The sequence below is a fragment of the Epinephelus fuscoguttatus genome, linkage group LG13, assembly GCF_011397635.1.
Source record: "Epinephelus fuscoguttatus linkage group LG13, E.fuscoguttatus.final_Chr_v1".
NCBI lineage: Eukaryota > Metazoa > Chordata > Actinopteri > Perciformes > Serranidae > Epinephelus > Epinephelus fuscoguttatus.
Window position 1 is genome coordinate 11,012,237 of NC_064764.1, and position 24,182 is coordinate 11,036,418.

At 40.4% G+C, this 24,182-nt stretch overlaps 1 protein-coding gene across 2 annotated transcripts in view; it reads right to left on the bottom strand.

Moving 5' to 3' along the window:
• Nucleotides 1-3,077: 3,077 nt before the first annotated feature.
• Nucleotides 3,078-24,182, bottom strand: part of adarb1b (adenosine deaminase RNA specific B1b) — a 144,181-nt gene continuing 123,076 nt past the window's right edge. For both annotated transcript variants that reach the window (XM_049594634.1, XM_049594633.1), the window contains 8 exons: nt 22,610-23,535; nt 19,592-19,706; nt 18,549-18,717; nt 18,235-18,380; nt 17,440-17,608; nt 10,498-10,679; nt 7,060-7,238; nt 3,078-6,076 (listed from right to left, as the gene is read on the bottom strand). In XM_049594634.1, coding sequence (XP_049450591.1) covers nt 5,900-6,076; nt 7,060-7,238; nt 10,498-10,679; nt 17,440-17,608; nt 18,235-18,380; nt 18,549-18,717; nt 19,592-19,706; nt 22,610-23,535 — 2,063 coding nt within the window. In that variant the 3' untranslated portion in view covers nt 3,078-5,899. The remainder of the gene's footprint in view (nt 6,077-7,059; nt 7,239-10,497; nt 10,680-17,439; nt 17,609-18,234; nt 18,381-18,548; nt 18,718-19,591; nt 19,707-22,609; nt 23,536-24,182) is intronic.

Consider the following 24,182-nt stretch of genomic DNA (forward strand, 5'->3'; position numbering starts at 1 on the left):
ATGTTTGCTTTGGTGCATCAACAGAATAATTCTGATTAAAGGAGGATGTTTCACATATTTCATTAAATTACTTCAACATTTTCATGTAGTTTTCACAAGTTTGCTGAACTCACTGTCAATCTCAGCAGACTATTACAAGCTAATAAAATGCCTGACACAGTATATTTGATGTGCGTAGCTGCTGGCTACTGTAAATGAGATGCGGTGTAAAACGTAGCACTTGTATCCTGATCGATGTGATAATATGAATGTTTATGTAAACAGCAACGGGGCTGTTGAGCCTCGGCAGATGGGCGTTAAATTATTGAAGAGTGTAGAGTTTCTAACATGTTTTGGTCCGGGCTGCGTTCGCCTGTTATGACTGTTTGAATCTGCTTTTTTTTCATGAGCTTTCATCATGTCAATGGAGTTCATGAGCACAGGGGCTCACTGTTTAAAGCAAAGCTTGATGTGTGATTTATAATTGATCTGATGGCAGTTCTGCTGGGATACTGAACAGACGCACAAACACACACGCATCTCACTTTGGAAATTTTATTCTTTATTCTCTATTGACTGGATGCCCTCCATGATTCCGACCTTTTCCTGTTCAATATTCCGGACTTTTCTCAGATCTTAATTTGACTGGATTTAAGGATTGCTTGAGGGTTGGCTTTTATTTTACATGATGATATTAGGTTGGGTAAAATAATAGTGTGTCAACATTAATAAAATATAAAGTCATTCAAAAGCACACATTTTCTCTCAGATGTCTCACCAATGAGCAAAAATAATTAAAAATCTTAGCATCACAGTGTTGGTGATCATATCTAGTTTTTTTCCTCTTTAACCCAGCATTAAAAAGCACTGTACACACTCACTCACACCCACAGAAAACTTAATGACCTGACTTCACTCTCTGTGTGAGCTGAAGATTAAAACGAGCAGTAAAATGCATGAGACGCCTCCGTCTGACTAATCCAGCCTCACCTTGAGTCTGATTGACACCAAACACGTTTGCAATTTGTGTCTGTTAAAATGTTCCTCTCAGCGAGCAAAATGAGCCACTCTACTGAACATGGAATGTGATGACTGCCAGAAACATATTCATAATATGTATTTCATACTATTGCAGGATGATCTCACATTTTTACCAAAGATGTAAGATACTGAAGTGATTGTAAAGATGGTGACAGTATGCAGGGGTGCATTTAAATAACGTTCCAAATGCAGTTTTTATGTTGGTTGCTGAGTTAAAAACTTGTGTGACAGATCAAAGATGCATTACAGCCTTGCCTAACATTCCTATAAAGCTAATGTTTGCTTGTCTCATTTTGATAATATGCATGCATGGTTACAGCTGTATTAAAGCCATATGAGCTTTCTTACCTTTACCTACAGCCCACACTGCAGATCACTGCAGACTGGTGACGATGTGTTCCAGTTCACTCTGTTCTGTTGGCATGCATGCATAAAGATGTCCAGTGGTGGAGAGTCAAGTGCTGTACTTAAGTACAACTTTGGTATTTGCACTTTATACTTAATGCTATTTTATAATTCTACCTCAATACATTTCAGAAACTTAAAGATTAAACCAGTGGCTCCCAAAATTTTTGGCTTAAGACCTTTAAAAAAAGTAGTCAAGTTGGGCCAATTCTCACATTTCAGATGTCTTTGATGTGAGACCAAAGTGATATTTCCCCACTAAACTAAATTGAAATAACTGTTCAAAGCCCAAAGAGGTAAAACTCTCCACTATTAGAGGCTGGAGCAAAGAAATGAATGAAAAAATGAATGCAATTTTGTGTAGCAAATCCCCATTAATCATCTCACCCCTCAGATATATCTTGTGACCTTTTGGAAGTGGCCTGAACCCTACGTTAGGAACCACTTGGATTAATCTACCTATCTGTATGTAAAACAGTTCAAATTAGGTAGGCTACTGCTCGACCAACTGCATCAGAATTGACAGTCTAGTAATATAAGAATATAATGTGTCGCACTAAAAGAGGCAGAACAAATGTCTACTTTGATACTTTCACTACATTTTGCTGATAATGCTAACTCTTTCACATGATTTAAGCATCTTTACATTGTTGTACTAGTACTTTTACGTCAAGGATTTGAATATGTCCTCCACCACTGAGGACATCTGCTTACATCACTGTCCTTGTAACCACAACGGCTAGTTCAGCAAAGCAATCTAAAGGGAGAGAGTACATTTATTTTGTCCTGATGATTGTAGGAAATGGTTTATTTTTAAATAAAGGTCTGTGTGGTAAAGAAGTCTGGATTCATCAAGATAATAATGCAATTCATTACAGTTTTCAGTCACCAAACAAAGTCAATATATGTGGACATCTGGCAGTTTGATTTAAAGTATCTTATATAAAGCATTCAGTGCGCAAAATGTTATATTTTTCTCTCCATTTCTTGTAAGAGTTGTTTAAAGGAGCTCTATATAGTATTCAGAGCTTACGCATGATTCAGACAACTCTCAACTCACAACTCTCAAGATGGAGGTGGCTGAGCCGGCGGCTAGCAGCTAATGGTGCTAACAACGTGAACAGAACCAAGTACAGAGAAGCTCAGAATACAACACAGGATGCCATTACTCCACTATACCTTTACATGACAAATGGTTGTTTGCAGCTTTAATGCTCTGAATATCGTATAGAGCTCCGATGACACACACACACACACACACACACACACACACACACACACACACACACACACACACACACAAAGTCAGAACATGATAAATAAAGAATCCCAGCCATGTGCATAAGTAAACTAAGAACTCTTTTATTCTCTTTTTTTTGTAGTTGTTCTTTTTATGTATCTATCTTTAGCAGTTTATTTTTTTTATTTTTTTTTCTACTCGAGTCCTTTAAAATTTTGTCATCATGCTAGGTGCAGCTTCAGTGTTGGTAGAACATGCAAGGTTGTGGGTTTGTTGGTGGAGGTTTTCACACATTGGACAACTGGAGGGAGGGAGAACTGGGAGCGCCGGTGGCTCTGGAAACCTCGAGTGGATGAACAGCGACCACTCTGGAGTCTCCGAAAAGAAAGGAAAGAAAAGAAAAGAAAATCCAGGTGGGGGCGGGGGTGGGGGGCACTGACCATCATTAAGGATTCACAAAGGGTAAAGCAGAAGCAGTTCAGTTCTTGCTGTGATAGTCGCCATCCAATCCATAAACGGGGACGGTTTTTTATCATGACATCATCAGTTGACATCTTTAGTGCAGTCAAAAGAAAAACTTTAGAAGCAGGCAGTCTTTAGGAGGGGGGGAATATACAAAAAAAAATCTCAGACAGCTTTGCAGAGAGAGAATAAAACAAAGACTGGAGGGGCAGAGGGGGAGGGAAACTTCAGACTCCTGTTTGTGATGAAGTGACATTAAAGGAGACATCAGGAGTATTGCTTGTGACTTTGGTCTGGGTCTATTTGTTGGGGGGGGGGGGGGCTCACCATTTTCACTGATCCAAATTTCAAAGTTTCTACCTTCAAGTCAACTCCAGTAGACTCCCTTTCCTGCTTCTCTAATACTGACTGAAATAAAGTAAAAAAACAAAAAACAAAAAAAGTACATATATGACATCACACGTGCCAGCTTGTGGATGCCACTTTTCGCTGAGGCACCTTACAGTGCATATTTTTTCTTTTGAACATCGGTGGCTACAATGGGGATGACGCCTGTTAACCCCGGCAGTGTTAGTGCCATGCTGTATGGTGCCCAGTGAGTCACAGAGAACCACTAATACTCAGGAACATCAACATCTTCACAATCCCAGCATCAGGGAAAGAGTCCAAACAGTTTCTTTAAGGGTGATTGTACAGGGAACAGAATTTGTCAGTTGTGTTGCTCCTTATATACAGAGAGAACTACTATACTGCAGCAATAATGATCGCAGGTCACAATATACACGTGGCCAATGACAGCTACAGATGCACTAGAGAAGCGTGACAATTTAAGTCCCCCCATATTGAATGGAATACAGTTTTTTGTACAAATCAAAAGTACATTGTTCAGTGGATATACAAAAACCAAACAGTAAAGGGTAGATTAAAAAGAAAAGAAGAAGAAAGAAACCTTTGTAAGTAAAATAGCGGGGCAGAGACACACATGGACATCATCTTTGGTGAAGATTCCACAGAGTATGCTTAAAGACGTCTGAGCACACACATACTGTAGATTGCACACACATACATACATTAGTCCCTACAGCTGGGAATAGGAATTAGACTGCAGTTACTCAGACACAGGTCCTCATTTACAAGTTGTGAAAACATGAGGACAGTTATGCACTCAGGGTGTAAAGGTCAGAGCACAAAGGTCTTCTTGATATACTAACGTGTCCCTGTAGATGTAGAAGACAGGACGACGAAAAATGACATCACACTGTGACACATTTGGTTGTAACCTACCGGTAGAGTTGTAGCAGATATTAGCAAACGACTTGAGAGTCTGTTCGTGTAACTTCACCGTTCACCTCAAAGAGAATTACGTGGAGGGATTACAACGTGTTTGCGTTTCAGACTATCACTACAGACTGGCATAATGTGGCATCTTTTGAATGTAACTTCACATACGGTATGTGGCACTACAGCACATAGACCATGCCTTCTATTAATAGTTCCAATGACAGCTATCATGGATCCCTGCCACATGGTGACATAGTTACAAGATCTGAGAGGTCTGTTCATCACTATTTTCACTGCAGTATTGTCCCCAATCCACAAATGCCCAAGAAAAAAACAAACAAAAACCGTCCCTGTCCCTCCCCCCCAAAACAAACAAACAAACAATCACAAGAAATCTAGAAAATAGAGACAAAGATTCAAAGCTGCCTGTGGAGGAAGATGCTGGCATTCATTCAAAAATCATTCACTGATGGGCGCACAGGGCTCTCCACCGCGTGTTTTCTGCTCTGTAGGCCTCCCAGTTCAGTTCCCATGCAAAGCCATGGCTTAGATCAAGGAAAAATACAACGTGCAGCACCTCCCAAAGCTTGTCCCAAGACCCAGGCGAGGGAAGGAGTCGGAGGATGCAATGCTCTGAACATGACCCCGCCCCCTCCCCAAAAACACGCACACACTTCAAGTATGAAATGAGAGTGACATAAAATAACTTACAGAACATATGTACGAGTTAATGGAGACAAAAATCAACAAAAGTGTCCTAAACTACAGCGACGCCTGGCCTGTATATGCTTTCAAGTCAGTGAATCAAACAGGGCCACAATATTTTGGAACATTTTAATCTTTAATACAGGGGTCTAAGAACATGTATTCTCATCTAAGGAACGGACCAAATAACACACATTAAATGTTACATATCTATTTTAATTTCTCTTTCTTTTCAGCACTAGATTTACATCCGGAAGATTTATGCATCTTTAAAATAAAGTTCATCCCAGTAATTCTTTTTCAGCGAGTACATTTTTTTCCAGGTCCATACACATTGGTTTTAATTAACAAAAGATTCTTTCTCTAGGCTACATTTCACCCTAAACTGGCTACACTTGTTGATCCAGAAAATAGACAAAACTGCATAATTTCAACTTCAACATCTACGTCATAAAAACACGGATTCCAGTTTTTAAAACATAAAACAGGTAGATGAAAAAACACCATCCATTAAAATCAAAATAAAAAGGACAAAAATCAATAGAATGAGAAAAAGACATGGCGAGGCCGAGGTCCTCTGAGGAATGACAATGATGAGCTATGGATGGTTTGTGAAACTACGCACGTTTATTTCCACAAGTACAAAGTGCACGTGCGTGCCGACACGTGGGACGGAGGTAAGTGTCACTGTGGGCTGGTTGTTAATAAGGGGCTCTCTTGCTTTCAGGCCTGGGTCGAGGGGGGAAGGAGTGGGGGGTTTAGGAATCCCTTGGTCCCTTGACTCCCTCAGGAGCTGAGGGTAAACTGGTCTTGCTCAATGGGCTTTTTGACCCAGGCCCCCAGGCCGGCCTTGTGGAAGGCCTTGATGAGCGCCTGCTTGGCAGAGTGGTACTCTGCGGCCGCCTGCTTGGCTTCATGGTAGGAGTTGGGCTTGAGCACCTTGATCCACAAGATGGATGAGAGCTGAAATGGAGAAAAGAGAGGATACGCTTTGGATTATTTTTTCTTTCTAAGTACATATAAAGCTCATAACGCCGACTGGTGCAGCTCTGTCTTCTCTCTCTTTCTGAATCTGTGTTTAAAGTTTTCAAGTTCAACCATAATAAGAAAATAAGAAATCTAACCTACAAGGCTGATTCTTCTCACTCTAAATTTAGGGTTGCTTTTTCCAGATGGTAACTTGCGCTCATTGTTGATGTCTTGGTTCATATTTGACCAAACAGATCTCTGTATGTGGTCTGGGAACCAATCATACTGCTACTGCTGGAATTGAATGTCCTGCTTGACCTCTAAAATCTCTCAGTGATGTCGTACAGCTCCTTTTACCATGTAAAAACTGGCAGGAGGAGAGCGAGCTAACGTAAGCTGTTAGCAGCCGGTGGCCGCAGCTAACAGCTCATGGAGGTTGCATTGACTTACATGATGATGTGTTCAAGCTTTATTTGTTAAAAATGAGTATTTGGCGAACGTAAATTATAACCTCATCAAGATTTGTTCAAATGAAATCTCATAAAATTTAGTTTTTGATGAGAAATTTGAATAAATACAGCTGTTTAAAGGAGAAATGTGTGTTTTTTCATGTGGAAGTAGTTTCAGAAATTTGTATGATTGAATCTATGCTCATTCAAAGGTAGTATAATGAAGGACTGAATTACTTTAAAATAGGACTAATATTTTATGATAAAAATATAACAAAGATTTCTTTGTTTCCCTGACACAAAAGCAGGACTATATAACACCAACAACAAAAAAAACATCGGCATCGGCTATCAGCCAAATTGTTCGGTGCATCTCTACACAGTAGCACTTCCAAGTTCTTAAGCTGTCAAAACATTTAACTAATTCAACAAAACCTGACTAGGCGATGAACATGTGAAATGTAACTGTTTATCAGACAACTTTACAGTTTGGGCTGAAGTGCTTCAATAGAAAACAGTGCAGTGTACCTTGGAGTGCAGGCGCACCCAACGGCTGAAGAGGGCGTGCTTGCAGAGACGTGAAGGACGACCCATGTCATCTTTGCCTGTAGTTGCATTGATCACCTCCAGGGCCTGGTCCCCCACCGTCCAGTTCACACTGAAGTTTGGTGCCTTGCCTGGCTGCCTGGCCTCTGCATTACTTATACCTGGAATACAAAACAACAGCGGTCAAAGACTGAGTAGCACAGCCAGCCAGAAATATCATTGCTGAAGAAAAAAATCACACAGATCTAATGTAGAAAACTTAATGATTTTAAGTGTTTCAGAAAACCTTAATGATTCCTTTGTGGTTTGTAAAAGTTCTGCTACTTGTCAAGCTAAATAAACCATGTAGAACTCTGGACAGATGCTGAAAACAAGTTTTCTTATATCATGAAAAGTTCTGGAGGTTTTTATACAGGACAGAAAAGATATATTATGACAGACTGCAATAATAAATTAAATCTTTTTCTCTTAAGACTTTTCCTAACACAGTGTTAAGACCCTCAAAACATCAAACATCATCTTCAAGCTTTCAAGCAGAAAAGAGACTAAAATAAGATAATTATTTTTCTTTTTCTGTCTTCCAAAACGTCTGTGGGAGCCCCAGAGGAACTTAACCTCATGCTACCCTACTGCATGGATGTATTAAACGATGGATGAGGTACCAAACCTGGCAACCCATTTCTTCAAGTGACAGCTTCTCCCACAGCTCTAACAGCAACTTTTTTCCTTGCTTTTCTTTTTTTTTTGTGCGCTACTGCGTTAAGACGAAATACCATCCACCCAGGGGGACTATGAGGTCAGAGCCTGCTTTCTTCCAGCACACTACTGGGCATCAGCCTCCACTGTATCTGAAGCATAAATGGGAGATATATGGATGCCATAAATCCCGGTGTCTTGCTCTTTGTGTGTGCGTGTGTGAGGGAGTGTGTGTGTGTGTGTGTGTGTGTGTGTGTGTGTATTAAGCTCCTTGGTTCCATTTGGCAGCACTTGTGGCAGAAGATGATTTAAAGGGGATGAAATCCTCAGCGCTCTAACGCCACAGCCCTTCACCGCTAAAAACTCTCTAAAGCGGAAAAGGTTAATAACCCCCCACTATTATCTCCCTTTCCCGCCATTTACAGAGCAACCAGGGAGGAGGAGCAGGGGGAGCTGCATATAGCTCCAGGCCCTGTGATATGATGCCCCTTGTCATCCTCTAGGATCTTAAAAAATACTAGTGTCCTGTTTGATTTGATTTAGCCTTTGTTGTTGTCTGTCTTGTGCTGTTGCTGTCATGGATTGGGTTTTGTCTATTCTTATTTGTTAAAGGGACGACTTGCTACACACTTGCTCTGACAAAGACATATTGTACAACAAGAGCTTAACAGCAGGAAGCTGGCACTGCGGACATGTCAAGGTGCCAACGTTACCATGGGCAGCTAATTAGCTAACTAGCTACAGTAGAACAGATTATTACTTCCATTGCCAGGGAACACATCATTAACTAACAGCATTAGTTTGTGGGGTAACAGACTGCATTAAAATAAGCCCCATTTATGACTGAAACATCTACATCTAGAACAACACTGTTTCTTTACATGTTTTCTGGCATGATGTCTTGTAAGTGGCCATCACATACACATTCAGACCACTGAATTCTTCATCTTTTAAAATAAGTCAGCTGTTAAAAATGTTTAACCCACTTGCGGAACTGGCATTAGCTTAATTAGCTAGCCAGCAACAGTCGTCGTTTCAGTTGGAAAAATTGACGATGGCCAGCTAAAGATAAGAAAATGTTTGCAATGTTTACAAAATGCTAAGAATGTCGATGGAAATTCTGCCACCATTATCACTTAAAATGCGTATGTGCTGTGTGAGAAAGAAAAGTCTGACATAGCATAGCAACAGCAGTCAATCAAACAGTCAATCAAATCAAAATAAATTCAGTATAGTAGTAACTGACTACTCCCAAAAAGTAGTTGACTAGTCGATTAATCATGGGAGATGTATAAAATGGTGTAGTGCCAGCCAGATGTTTGTAAATGTTTTTGTGCCTAGCCGCCCTGCTTTAATACGAAAGCTTATATATCTATATGTGCAAGTTCTCTGTCTCAGAAAATGAGATCATCCAGGCTTTGGCCAACCCCTCAGATTTTCATTGAGACTGTGGGGCCACTGGCACTCCAGCTTGTTGGTGGGCGCAGTTTATTGAATTATGTCTTTTTTATATGAAATTGCATAATGTAACGTTGGCTAATACCTGTCTTTTTATATATCTAAGTTGTATTTATTATATCGAATTTTGTACATAGACGATTGTCTATTTTTATGTTGTACACTATGGACCTTTCTCTGTGTCCTTAATAAAGTCATTATCAGATCAATAAAGATCAATTCTCATCAAATACAACCAGTGAAGTTTAACAGCAGAGTCCATGACTGGCTCTGAGTGGCTGTTTACAAATGAGGTGCAATCTCATTGGACTAAATCCACAGCACGCTTGTCTGACCTGAAGATACTCAGTGCTCTTTAGTTATATTTGAAGTCTTTCCTTCTCACAATACCTTAAATTCTGCAAACAACAACCCCCAGCGGCCCATGCATTGCCACTGCATTACTACTGCACCATGCTAAAACCACAGATAAGCAACTAGTCTACAAAGATAGACAGTGTCTAGCAGTTTTTATGGCCAACTAGTTGAGTATTCTGTGGAACCCCTAGTAGCAACTGTACAGTACTTTATATAGTATTATTCTACATGAAAATTAGAGGGGGAGGGGATAAAGTTGGACAGAAAGAGAAATGTAAGGTCAGAAACTGTGTTAATTTTATCTTAAAATAAGTGGAAAGAAAGAGGACAAAATGACTGGGCTAAAGCAAATGTGATTCATGCTGAAAGGTTTGGCAAATCTAACAGTTCTTACCGGGTAATGTTACATGCTAATGCTTTACAAAGTCCTCTAAACAACAAGAAGACAAAAACTGAATGCTACATCTAAAATTGGAAACTCTGAATAAAAAGGAAAAAAAAACTGCAGGAGCCCTGGTCCATATGGCCTTTTTAAAAGGTCAAGCCAATGCTAAAAATTTACACAAAATGATAAAGCTATTCAAATTCCACAGGAACTAGGTAAATGCCAGCTCAGACCAAACAGAGGAGAAAAGCAATAACTGTCTTCCTGCTGTGGTCTGACCAGTGAGGTGGATAAATGTGTTTACCGCTTAGGATTACCGTCTTTCTCTTTGATATTTAGACAGCTGGACTTTGATTGGCAAATATCAACAAGTTGATCCTCTCAAAACATGACAACATCATCATGACATTACGTCAGCTCAAGGTCTCATTCAGTTAACGTTTCAGCATCTTTCAGCAGAAAAACATTTTTGATTTTTTTTTTCTTTTTTTCTCCGTCTCCTCCACATCAAAGCAGGCACTCACCACTGAGCAGAGGCCTGTTGAGGGTGAACTGCTGGGGCAAGTCCTCGATATCTGCGATGCGCTGGTACATGGCCCTGGAGAGGTGGTCGGCATGGTAAAGGCTGCCGAGGATGATGCTGGAGAAGTAGATTGGCTCTGTGAAGTAGCTCATCAAAGAGCCCTGAATACCCACCACATTCCACCTGCAGAGCAGACACACAAACACACACATATGCATACACATTAGATAATCTGGCACTGGATCTTATTTCCTGAAAATATGCTGTTTTAGCTGCATACTTGTGGTGATTATGGAAACATGTTTAAATGCTGTTAACTTTCTAAACATAGTTATTTAGATACTAGACAAATAGTCACATCAGACCAAACCAAATACCCTGGTTCACCTCAAGAAACCTTATTCTATGGCTGGGAGACATGCTTTAATAATACTATTGCGATATGCTTAGGTTGTATCGCGATATATGATAGTTATCTTGATATTCTGAAATCTCTTAACTACTGTGGACTACTAAAATACACACTTATTAAATGAACTACAGTTATAATAAAATTAAACAAAGTAGCTACGGTCATAATTAAGTTAAATAAAGCACTATTATAATGAATTTAATTAAAATGCTATTATAATAAAATCAATAAAGTACTGTTATAATAAAGCAAAAAAAAGTATTGTCATAATTAAATCAATCAAAGCAAAACCCTTGGTGATTTTATTTCAAGGCTCCCGGCTCTTCCTGGGCCCTAAATGTTGATGTTTTTGCTGTGATTTATTCACTGTGAGCAGGAAACACACTAAAACTCTCTGGTTGATATATTTATAGTATTTGCAAGTCGCACTGGTGCTCCATGGTCGCAAATTGTGACTACATAGTCACAGTCTGGAGCTCTGCAGGTACATAAACATGCTTTGTCTGCTCAGACTATCATTAAAGTCATTAAGTTAAACTGTTACTGTGGCACTGTAAAACGTTATGATTTATTCACTGTAAGCTGGAAACACACTAACAGCTCTCCAGTCAATATATGTATATTTTCAAGTGACAATTGAGCTTTTCTACTTATGTTCTCTCCACCTAGTTATTAATAGAAACTGTCAAATCCTCATTGTCTTAACCATGAAAATATATATCACAAAAATAGGCATGACTTTCAACAGTCGACATGTAGAAATTATTGTAGTAAGCCTGAAAAGTGCCCGGGGACTCTGTGCTTTGTAGTACATGCATATATGGACACACACACACACACACACACACACACGTACAACTGCACAAGCAAAAATATATTAGTACCTAACCAGCCAATGCAATCTACCACACACAATCACCCACAATCCTACAGTTGTGTATACTCTGAAGTATCCAATTTCATTTTCTACAAACTTCTGTGTATTTCTATGCTGTGTCATTAGCCATCTATCCCCAGTCATTTTCCCATTGACATGCTCTGTGAAGCATCGCCTGCCCCAACTCAGAGAGAGAGGGAGAGAGAGAAGGAAGGAGAGAGAGAGGGGCAGAAACAGACAAGAAAAAAGGATGGAGACAGAGACAGTGAGTTAGAGTGTGAGGGTTGAGGAAGTAAGGGAGAAAGATGACAGAGAGGGGAAGGAGAATGACAGAGTAGATGAAGGGACTGAGGCAAAGTTTTGCACAGATGACAGACTTAAAGGCTGAAGTTGACTACTTTCGGTGTAGCATTCAGCCCGAAGCTCATTCAGTCCTATATTATCAATCTTTACAAACAGGTCATAAATACACGCGTTATAAAAAAAGGCTTATGATTTCCTAAAATAGATGGGCACTGTAGTTTTTAGCAAATGTTACTCAAGGAAGGGTAAATAGTGCATTTGTTAGGGACTATTTTCAGCTACAGATTAACTTTTATTTGGTGTATTGGTATGGCAACGGAATGGTGTATGTGGGACTGACCCTAAAAAACTACTGCCCATGTTCGTGTTAACAAAGGAGCACTAGTGTAAAGGTAACAGGTCCAGCATGCAACACCAGTGGCCATTAAGTGAAACGCAGTAAGCACTGTGTTGCTAATGCTTAGACTCTGTAGGTGTGATCAAGCACTTGGGACTCGGCCAAAACAGTGAGGGGGATCATATATATGAGATTAAACATGATTAACCAGGAGCATGTTAGTTACAGTCATATTTAGAGTAACATTTTCTGGAGTGTTCCTATGTTTTATTTGGACCATAGAGTGGCCCAGGAATGTGTCCTAAAACCCAGAAATTAGCATTTTAGCACCCCTGGTTTCCTCAAACTTCAAGTCAATGGGTTTTTTGAATGGGTTTTTGGTTAGATGCCTGAAATAAGGTCTGTGGTTAATACAAGCTTAAGAGACTTTCAAATTTTGTTCTACAACATAAAATACATCAGTAAATACCCCACTAGTGAGGGTAAGACTACTATGTGTCTTGAAAAAGGCAGTTGCTAACAAGTGGCTAAATGAGACTACAAAACGTCATCACACCGAACATAGCTATACAGCCTTGTTGTGGTGGTGACCTTGAAGTCATGTGACCGTGGTGTTGTTTGTTTGCAGCCTAACATTAGCTTTTTTAACTTGCGCCATATACATGTTGTACAGAAAAACGTCATCGTCGCTAACCTGATTGCCATTCCAAATTAGTTTTTCAGCTAAAATTACAATGCAGGCAGATCCAGGCAGTACAGATTTACAGCTAGCTTACTAACCTTAGCTTAGGTTGAGGTAAGCCCTTTGACCACCCCTGCCTTACGTTGCTCTTGGCTAGTGGAATGCAATTGTTATTTATACACATTTGCTTTGTAGGCTATTGTAACGTAATTTATTTTTGGCTACATGAACACTGTCATAGTGCATAAGTTAGTATCATGGACCATGTTAGCTGGTAAAGTAATTTGGCAAGCCAATTCACACAGTGATAATGTTAGTAAACAAGCAAGCTAAGGTTAGCTAGCTAGCTGTAAACCTAAGCTGCATGTGGTGTTGATTGTTTCAATCCCCGCCGCTAGGACACTACTTTATCAGGAGGAAAGCGGACGGCAGCTCTACAAACACAGCAGCCAACACTGGCTGAATTTATGTTGCTAAAGCCCTAACTGAAGGTCCATCTCCAAGCTGCCGCTGCAAAACATGTAGGCCTTCAATGGAAACAAAGCATGTGTGGACTTTGTGTTGTTGTGGGTGCTGGTCCTTTTTTGACATTAGTAAACTCCATTCCTAAGCTAATGTTAGCTAGTGTTGCACGCTGTTATCGTTGTAGTGGTGCTGAAAACAGGCAGGCACTCGAAGCACAAATAATGTTGCATCCTTTGGATTTTCCTGGATTGAAAATTCCTCCAAACACAGATGTCAAAGGTTCAAAGGTTTTAAGGCAGCAGAGAATGTGAGGGAAGGTCTAACCTTTTAAGCTACATTAAAATCTCTTCATCCATTGGCAATACAAAATGATAAATGTCAAAATCTTATGTACAGAATGTTTAAAGAAATAACGACAGAAGCAAACAGGACAAACAAAGAGAACAAATACAGACCACTAAAAACAAAAACAAGACACTGACAGGGTGATGTGATCTTCTCATTCCTCCTTTCACTTCAGGCAGACTGTCTGAGAGTGTGTGAAATTACCAACATGGACTCAGAACAATGAGGAATATGCAAGCATAAGACCCCAGGCTACTCAGAGATATCATCGTCTCCATATGCAATATTCTCCGTGTATATGTGTGTGAGAGAGAATGTGTGACATTGTGTGTGAAAATGAAATCTCTGAATTCATAGCTGCGAGCAGTAAAGCACACATTCAGTACAGGCAAACAGCTTCATAATATAACACACACACTTTTTTTCATCAACAGGGTTACCGAAACACACCTGAAAACACTCTAAAAGGGCACACAGTACATAAGAAGAACCACAAACAAGGACACACACACACACACACACTTCCAGTTATGTTTTTGGAGGCATTCAATTTCACTCCCGTCAAATATCTCTGTATTTCTTTGTTGGTAAGTTGGTCAATATCATGCTCTGTGCATCTACACACATACACAGCACACACACGCAAGAACAGGGTCAGAACAAGTCAGAGGGACCACGTAATCTGCTGTTATAGAAATAACGACAGGAGGAAACAGGACAAACAGAGAGAAATAACCCATAAGAGCTCTGCCTGTTTGCTAATGAGCTCATTCAAATAGCACTAAGGCAGAGAACTGCTTGTTCTCGCTGAGGCCGTGGGGCTGGGCATGTAATCAAAAGGAGAATGAGAGGAGAGAAAACATTGTGTAAGGAGGGAACATTATGGGCATGGTCAAAGTGAGCCAGTCAGTTCCTGTATTAAATGGCAGCCCCACGGCTAACAATCACTCACACAGGGACAGAAGCAGGTGGGCAGCAGATTTCTCACCTGGCTAATAGCTGTGTCATAAGAGGGCAGAGTCAGGCAGAGTGAGACGCCGTGCATACAGTAGTCTTTTCCTCACACTGGAAGAGGTATACTCATAACACCAATCTCCAGTGCCAGACCTAACAGACTTGCCATCTTAGGCAAGCTTCTCCTAGCCCAAGCCTCCCCTAAAAAATATATTATTTATATTTATTGTATTTTTTACAAACTAGAATTACCACCTCCCTGTTGTTTGCCTCTGCGAACCACCCAAGTTGCACTTACAGTTTACATATCTGTGACAATTAGGATGCTTCACACACATCTGACCAACTGACTCCCATTCTTTTCCTGAGTTGTGATGTTGAGGTATGGCCAGAAAAGAGTTTAAAATTACTTACTAAGTGTCATAAAATGCATATGAAGTCTTGAGTAACGGTCAAAAGTTTTGTGAGGTCACAGTGACCTTGACCTTTGACCATCAAAATCTTATCAGTTCATTGTTGAATCCAGGTAACATCTTGTGCCAAATGTGGGGAAATTCCCTCAAGGTGGTCTTTGGATACTGCATTCCTGAGAATAAGATGGATGCATGGTCACAGTGACCCTGACCTTTGACCACCTAAATCCATACAGTTCATTGTTGAGTCCTAGTGGTTGTTAGTGCCAAATTTAAAAAAAAAAAAATCCCATGAGCTATTCTGGAGATATCGCTTTTACAACAATGAGACAGATGAAGTCACAGTGACCTTGAAGTTGATCAATGGCCACCAAAATCTGTTTTATCAGTTATTCATTGAGTTCAAGTGGATGTTTGTGCCAAATTTGTGGAAATTCCCTCTGGCGTTCTTGAGACTCACAAGAATGGGACAGACGGTCCACCCGAAAACATAATGCCTCAGACTTCGGCTATCGCTGGCATGAAGGCATAAAAATGATAAGAGCTAATGAGAAATCAACACAAATAAAAAACTAAGCTAACAAACAACAATAACAAATAATGAAAAAATACAGTATGGGGAAATTAGCATATTTTGCTTCTGTCTTCATTTTTTGTATTGCGCCTCAGAAGGCTGTTTATTTTCTCTTACTCTAATAGTCTCCAGCTACACTCCACTCCACCACACCCATTGGTGCTCTAGCATGTTCTGACTGTGATGATCACTCAGTGCTGAACACATATTACGGGAACTGCCGGACTTTTTTAATGTGTGTGTGTATGTGTGTGTGTGTGTGTGTGGGGGGGTGGGGGGGGTGGGGGCATTTTCTGGAGTGGGGCAGATCTTCACCTACATGAAGATCTGCCACTGCCAGTTCCTTATTTTAACTGTAAAGGATTATTTTTTTGATACTCTATATCAAATACAAACTGGTGTCAACTTCAAAATATCTTGTTTTTTTCCCTGTTATCTAGTAAAGCTTGGCAAGAAAAAAAATACCCCGCATGACTAAATGTACAGCTTCCAATCTATTTTGCCCTCTACTGACTTGGATCGCTCCGCTTTGGACAACCACACAAAATCTGAGTCACTAGTACCAGCGCTGACACGCTGAAAAGGGCAACAAGACTTCTCACACAGTGCAAACAGCATCTGCTACTCGTTCGACATCTCCCTCATCAAATACACTCTCAGCATTCAATCACTCTGTGCGTTCAGGCAAGGTATTACGATTCCTGGATGGAGGAGGAGGAAGAAGGGGAAGAGGGAGGGAAAAAAGGAGGGGCCCGTGAGAAGAGTTATGGAGAAGTTTTATCGTTCATCACAAGGGAGGCACAGTGTTGCCTTGAACATGGACAGAGACTAAAGACACTATGATGTGCCTGCAAAAATGCCCCCGGGGACAAAAGATCCATCAATTCAGCTGTCCCTGACACTCCCTGAGGAAAATGATAGACTTGAAATGACAAAGCGAGGATAAAATATAATTCATCGCAGTATGAGTAAATACAATACAAATAACCATGAAACCATATAGCTAAATAAGTATAAATCTTCAAAATGAACATAAAACATATATATTAGGGCAACAACTACTGATTATTTTCACTATAAATTATGATTCTGATTATTTTCTTGATTAATTGTCTGGTCTACAAAATGTCCGAAAATAGTGAAAAACATGAATCTCATTTCCCCTAAGTCCAATGTGGTGTCTCTAAATATCTCTTTGGCAGTCCAAAACTGAAGATATTCAGTTTAATATATACCAAACAGAGGAAAACAGGAAGTCCCCATATTTGAGAGGGTGGAGACTGCCTTTTTTGCATTTGCATTTTATCAACAATTACTTTACAATTACAACGATTTATTGAATATCAAAACAATTGGCCATTATTTTTCTACCAATTGACTATTGATTAGCTGACTAATAGTTGCAGCTCTAAGATTAATTTGTTGCACATGAAGCAAAATGTGCATTACGCAAGAATGTGGATAAACATATTTCTGGACATGGTCAAGTATTTCTTCAAGGATTTTCTGTAAAATAAGAAATCATTGTCTGCTGTCATGCTTTATAAGGGCTCTTTCTATGCTAAGTTTCAACCAAATTACCTTGCAATTTTGTCACTGCAGGACATGGTGAGTAGCCTCTCCCCCTGCAGCACCCCGTCCCAGGTCTGGATAGTGTTGCTGGACCTCACAGGGATGGTGCCTTCCCCTGACTCAATTTTGGTCCTTAACTGGCCCCGTGCTTTCCGGTTGGGATGTCTGTCTCCTTGGTCTGAGTGAGAGCACGAGAAGAAGCATAAAAATGTAGAACGAGAAATTTGGGTCCCTCTCAATGAGAAAATATCTACAAAAATCTCCTCAACATGACAAAACAGAGATTCCGGAAAAAAAAAAAAAAAAGAAAGATGGAAAAAAAAAGGCTTCCAAAAAAGCATGACCCATTATTTATTATTATGTTATCAATGTTTTCTGCTGTTCCGCCAGCAGGCCCCATCTATTCAGTGACTAATTGAATGTGGCTGTTTTCTATTCAGTCTGCCATGTGCAATGGAAAACACTTTGACAAGAGTAAGAGGGAGGTTAATCAGACAGACAGTGTGGGCTGGCTGGGCGGGAGAAAGACTGATAGAGACAGACAGCGAATGACAAAAAGCTCTAATTACTAGAGCCTTGTTTAAATGTGCCTGTAATGTGTATTTGGATTCAGAGTAAAATTCTAATTAAATGAAACCAAGCATAAGAGGAAAACCCTACAAATTTAATTAAATAAAATACGCTGTTGTTGAAACTGAATTCTGAACTAAGACGAGACCAAATTAAAAACATGTCGGCTGTGCTGAGGAGGAGAGATGAGGCTGGCATGAGGCAGCGAGTGGTTGCTGTGCGATCGCTCTGTACCTTCAACTCCTGCCTCATGTGGAGAGAAGATCCTGGCGTCTCCACAGGGGGAGGTGCTGATGTAGAGGTGGAACTGGACGTTGTCCTTTAACCTGTAGCCTCCCTTCTCACACGGCACGAATATCGACTTGTGGTGGTCGTCCTTGCTGTGGTTGTGACAAAGATTTAAAGGGCAACTTTAACACACGGCTAACAAACAGCATTATAGCTCATTTAACTGGATTTAAAATGGATTGGAGTTGACACAGCAAAGAGCAGTCTAAATACATGTAATTAGATTGTCGATACAAGTAACCTCCCACCAGTCCACTGACCTGAGGAAAAACTCCAGCTGAGTGTAGAGGTACCTGATGAGCGAGCGTCGGGCAATTATCTCAGCGTGGCAGTCATTGAGTGCCAGGCCGCGGTCGCTCATGTACTCACCGTTGATGCATTTGGTTCCCGTGGAGACACAAATTACCTGTGCTTCCTTCACATCTGTGCCTGTTGGGGGTAGAGGGAACAAAGACATGTTTGTCAATCACTCTTAAAGGGCACCTATTATGCTCACTTTCAGGTTCAAATGTGTATTTTGGGTTTAACACCAGTCTGCCCTGATTGGTCAGGGTAACTGGTTTGTTCTCCTCAGCATCTTTGCACTATCATTGCAGCCAAGGGAATAAATGTAACAGAGTAGAGTGATGCTTTCTACCATGAAAAATCACCACTAAAACCTTCTAAACCAAAATCTTTGGGGAGAAATTTACAATGATGGCAACCAAGATTACATGTTTCCCTGACATTAGCTGGTGGCTACATGTAGCAATGTATGTAATGTAAACACTTGGAGTAATGTGCCTGGAGAAGATGACCACATAAAGAAATCTGTCATGATCTGATATTATCTTGTCATTAAAGCAGGTAAATCCCATTGAAAACAGAGCAGTCAAAATGGTCTAATTACTTTAACAAATGTTTATGGCATGATTTGGCCACATTTAATATAAACATTCAATATCGTAACATACACATGATAGAAAATAAGGAATAAATTGTGTTGCCCTGGCACAGTGGAGTGAAGCATAAAATGGCAAATAATAAAAATGCTCCCAACACTTGTGATTGAACTGAGAACAAAACTGTGGATGATGTTTAATTCATAAATGTTGTTGCATATGCTGCAAAATAGGCCATTCATTTTTGAGGAAACATTATCAGACTAAGAAATGTTATACTTCACTGTGAATATTATCAGCTTTTCTCTATGAGCTTTACAACCTGAATTTTCCTCTGGGTAATACTTGAGAATTGACTGTCAGTGTTGAGTTTGTAAGCACAAAAGCACCAACCATCTTTCACCCCCCCCCCCAAAATCTACCTGTTGTCATGACGACCCCTGCTAGGACTTTCCGTCGTGCATGAGGGGAAGTGAAGTTTTCTGTCAGCTCACTGAACTTATCCACCACCAGGCGCGAGACTGCATCAGCCAGAACCTGGAATCACACACACACACACACACACACACACACATACATACACACACACGCACACACATACACACAGCCACACATACGCGAGCTTGTGTCAGATATGTCAGTTTACAAAGCGCGTCTGATGTTATCCTCCCCTAGAGCACCATGTACCTGTCACAGCGTTCGCATTCAGCTCCAAACAAGCGTCAGAGCGTTGAAAAGGCAACAAGTGAAACTGGGTTGACCCCCTGAGGTATACCTAACCCTCTTTCAAGCAACGCTCTTTGAGTCTGGCATGACAGTTATAATTTACCATCTCCCCTCTGACAGTGAAGCAAAAACCAAACAAGTAATCCTGAGCAACAGATGTGAACAAAGTGTTCGTCGACATTCCACAAGGTTTAAATCTCCACTCTAAACTCCGGGGGAACCTCGAGTGAACTTCACACTTCTTTTGTTCTTGGACAGCCACCTCGTCTTGCTGGCTCTTTATCCATTGCTAATGTGATGGAAAATGACGACAACCAAGAGGAGAGATGACGGCTGGATGACCACAAATTAAAGAGATTAGTCCAACATTACTTCCCTGCTACTTTGGAGTCACCCACTCGTGGCCAGATCATTTGACTTTCGAATGCCAAGGTCGTCTATGGCGTAGGAATGACTTCTAATCTCTAGGGATACAAAAAAGTGGAAGTACCCATCACTCAGACAAAAAAAACACGTCCAAAGAATATTTCCTTTCGGGAATGAGTAAAAAAAAAACTGTTATTTTCCTTGAGCATCAAAAAAACAGCTCAAACTATAACACACGCCACTAAAGTTACCATGTTTCCTGCAACAGCAGTGGACTCAAACCATTTGTCCCCATTAGTTCCTTGCCAGATGGAAACAGGCTGCAGAAATTAAATACCAAGCGACAGAATTAATAGAGCAATTAGTGGGGGCGCTATCGTTAAAATGGGGTTCTTGTCGAATAAATCAGTTGACAAGTGGAGAGAGTGAGTAAAGAGAAAAAAGAAGGCTTTGGGAAGGGGGCTGTTGACACTGTGCTGTGCTGATTAGCTCTGCTGACTGTGTTATCTCTCCACACACTGGCATGGCTCTGACTGTCACCTCTACAGTGGCATCAAAAGCAACCACCTGCCCTTAGTCCCCGCACACCTGATGTGAATGAGGTTTTAATGATAATCTACTAGAACAGCAGAGTTTGACAGGTGGAGAAGATTGGAAGACCTCTTTGCATCCTAAAAAACAAATCCATGGAAGGTTCACACAGAATATGTTAAACAATGCTTTCTTGTTGAATTCTGCAACATCTGTCAAATCTCTCAGTAACTGACCAAATGATACAATTAATATAATAGAATCAGCCATTCATTCTAGAATACACTCATTAGGAAGAGGGGTGTCTCACTTGAAAACTTTTATACCATACCAAGATGAACATAACCTAGAAAGAAGTAATATATGGACCAAGCACTGGCATCCTGATTATCTGCATGATGATAATTACCTGGATCTGATGTGTTAGAAAAGATGATCTTTCAGAACTGCATGTACTTCTATAACTCATCCCAATCTTTGTAATTTCAACAACTGCCATTTTTCTTCTTAAATCCTAATTACTGTTTCAAGCCTCTTGATAATGATCGACAAGGTCAAGTAAATGATCCAACAACAGCTTTAATGAAGGCAGAATTTGAAATATGAAAATCATGTGTCTGATATGACATTGCACTTATTTTAAAAGCAAGTTAAAAAATAAATAAAACAACACTAAAAAGTAGAACTAGGTTCTGCCTAAAATAGAAAAAAAAATAGTGTAATTTTGAGGGATACTTGCTTCTTCTTTAACGAAGGCAGAAATTAAAAAAATAAAATCTGTCTGACATGCCATTGCACTCATTTTAAAAGCAAGTTGATAAAATCCACCCAAAGCAGAACTAGGATCTATCATCACCAAAAAAAAAAACAAAACAAAAAAAAAGCAAAACAAACCCACCATACTTTTTAGAGCTACTTTCAGTGATTAGCATTTTGGTGTCTGGAATGAAAATGAATATTTGATAGCTGTATGTGAGGAGGCACAAGTGCCTTGTGTATCCTTTTGTATTTTAGTCTTATGGCCCTACTGGGATTCTTTCTTTGGGTGTGCAGCCATGGGCCTAAAATGTTGATGAGCTGTGATACAACCTGAAGTACGTTTGTGCACATTTTGCTTCTAATTTATAGGGGTGCCATGATTCTTCAAATCTATGATTCGATTAGACTTTTGTTTGTAAGTTCACAATTCGATTCAATATTCAATGTTAAAAAATGTTTTCCCCGGCGCTATTCCACTGTTAGATTATCCAGTTTTGATCTGTAAAGATCAATAGATCATAGGCTTTAGCCCTGCCTGACAGCTGTGATTTATGTTTTCTAAATTCTACTTTAAAAAGAATCGGCAATAGGGATTGCCGATCTGAAATCTAAACCTAACTCCAATTGATTTTCAAATTAGAATTAAAATCATGAAACCCCTGCTAAATAAATGGGAAGTCTAACAAGCTAAGTCTTTTTTTAAATTATTGTGGAAAGAATTGTATCATGAAGAACTAACAGGTATGATGCATCCTATAAAACCTGATACATGCTGTAACTCAAGATCACAACCCCTGGAATAGTTTCTTTGGCTTATTAAATTCACTAAACAATGTGGTCATTGAAAATATTTCATAATTTCAAGGCCTGCAAAACAGATGTTATATCAGCCTGAAAGCTCAGTGACTTTACAAGAGAACATCAAACTACTGAGCCAATGCACCGTGTCTAAAGAAAGTATATGGCTGACACCTGGTGTGGTCCCAACGGAGTTCCTGCTCTGATCTGGTAAGATTCTCTGCAAATATAATAATCTTTACAGAAAAGAGACCTCTTACCTGAGGCAGGTGAAGCTGCAATCCCTCTCTTGGTATGGGTTGCCGGGATGGTGTCTGGTCTAGCTGCATGTTGAAGAGAGCTGAGAGGGCTGCCTGCGCTGCCCGGGCTTTAGCCAGCTTCTTGTTGCGCCCTGAGCCTTCAAACGTCTGTGCATCCACCGTTACTGACATCACAAAATTCTTGGCATGACTCTCCCCGCTCTCTGAGACAAAGTCATATTTGAGGCCTGGCCTGAGCTCATTGAGGATCATGACTGGGTTTTTGCCACTGGACGGCGAGCTGAATGTTGATGGAGGGGGCAATGGGGCCTGGGCAAGGTTGCTGCCAGGTGGTGTTGGCAGTGGGTACTCCCCTAGTGAGTTTAAGGAGCTGCTACCATTGGAGCCTAGATAGAAGGATTCTTCAGGTGCAGCTGGTGTCTCAAAGCCATTGAAGAGCATGTCTGGGAAGTCAGCTTGGTCAGATGTAAAGTCTGTGTTCACTGTCAGTGTTCGACCCATAGCCAGGTGCGCCTCAGAGGCATTGGGGAACTGGACGAAGGAACGCAGTGCCTTCTCTGCTGCATTTAATTTAGCCTTCTTCTTAGTTGGGCCCATGCCCTCAAACATCTGTCCATTGACCTCCACAGTCATGACAAAAACTGGTGCATGGACTGGTCCTGTCTGGGACAGAAGTTTGTACTGTAGACCCGGTTTGATTTCATTCAACTGCATCAGAGCATTCTTGGGCAGGACTGGCCCCGGTGTTTTCTTGCGCTTCTTGGCCCGGAACTTGGAGTGTGTATGCCCATTGTTTCCCTCTTCTAGGGGGCGTTTTCGACTGCCCAGGCCGCTTCCATTGGGGAGCTGTTCAGCCACTCCCACCCCGTCTTTGCAGGACACGTTGTCCAGGTTTCGGTTTTCCTTAACATCGGTGCTGCTTGAACCTGCGGTGCCCAGAAAGAGTAACTTACAACGCCTTCGTTGCAGGATCTTGTAAATGCAAAATTTATAGATTCCTTTATCACTCTTTGGAACTGAAACAATGATTTGTGTTCCTTTATCAAAGCAAGAGAATCTGGCTTTTAATTGGATTGAACATATTAACCTATGGTCTACTGGTATAACTACAAATAGTAGAACACCATCAGTACATGTACTGTCAAAAATCAGTCTTAGAGATGGTAAAGATTTGAAACAGTGAAGGGAATTTCTTTGGACTACATTTTGGTTATACAGTATTTTATTTTGAAATGTATCTCTTAATATATCATCTTAATTAAAGTTGTAGTTATGAGGCTGGTTATTCTGATGGTCAAGTTAAAGTGGGATGAATATATTTTCAACTAAAACAACTCCTGCACACTTCTCAGGTTGCACAATATTATGGGTCTCAAACAAAAATGCACACAAATACGAGCACACATATCAACATAAACACACAGACACACGCACACAGAGCTGTTCCTCATCCACTCTATCAATTTTTAATCGCTTGAGTGCCTACAGAGAAATTAGGTACACTTTAAATGTTCAGTTTGAAACTGCGGGTCCTGAAATATTCTCTACTGGGGAACACATATCACTGAATCCA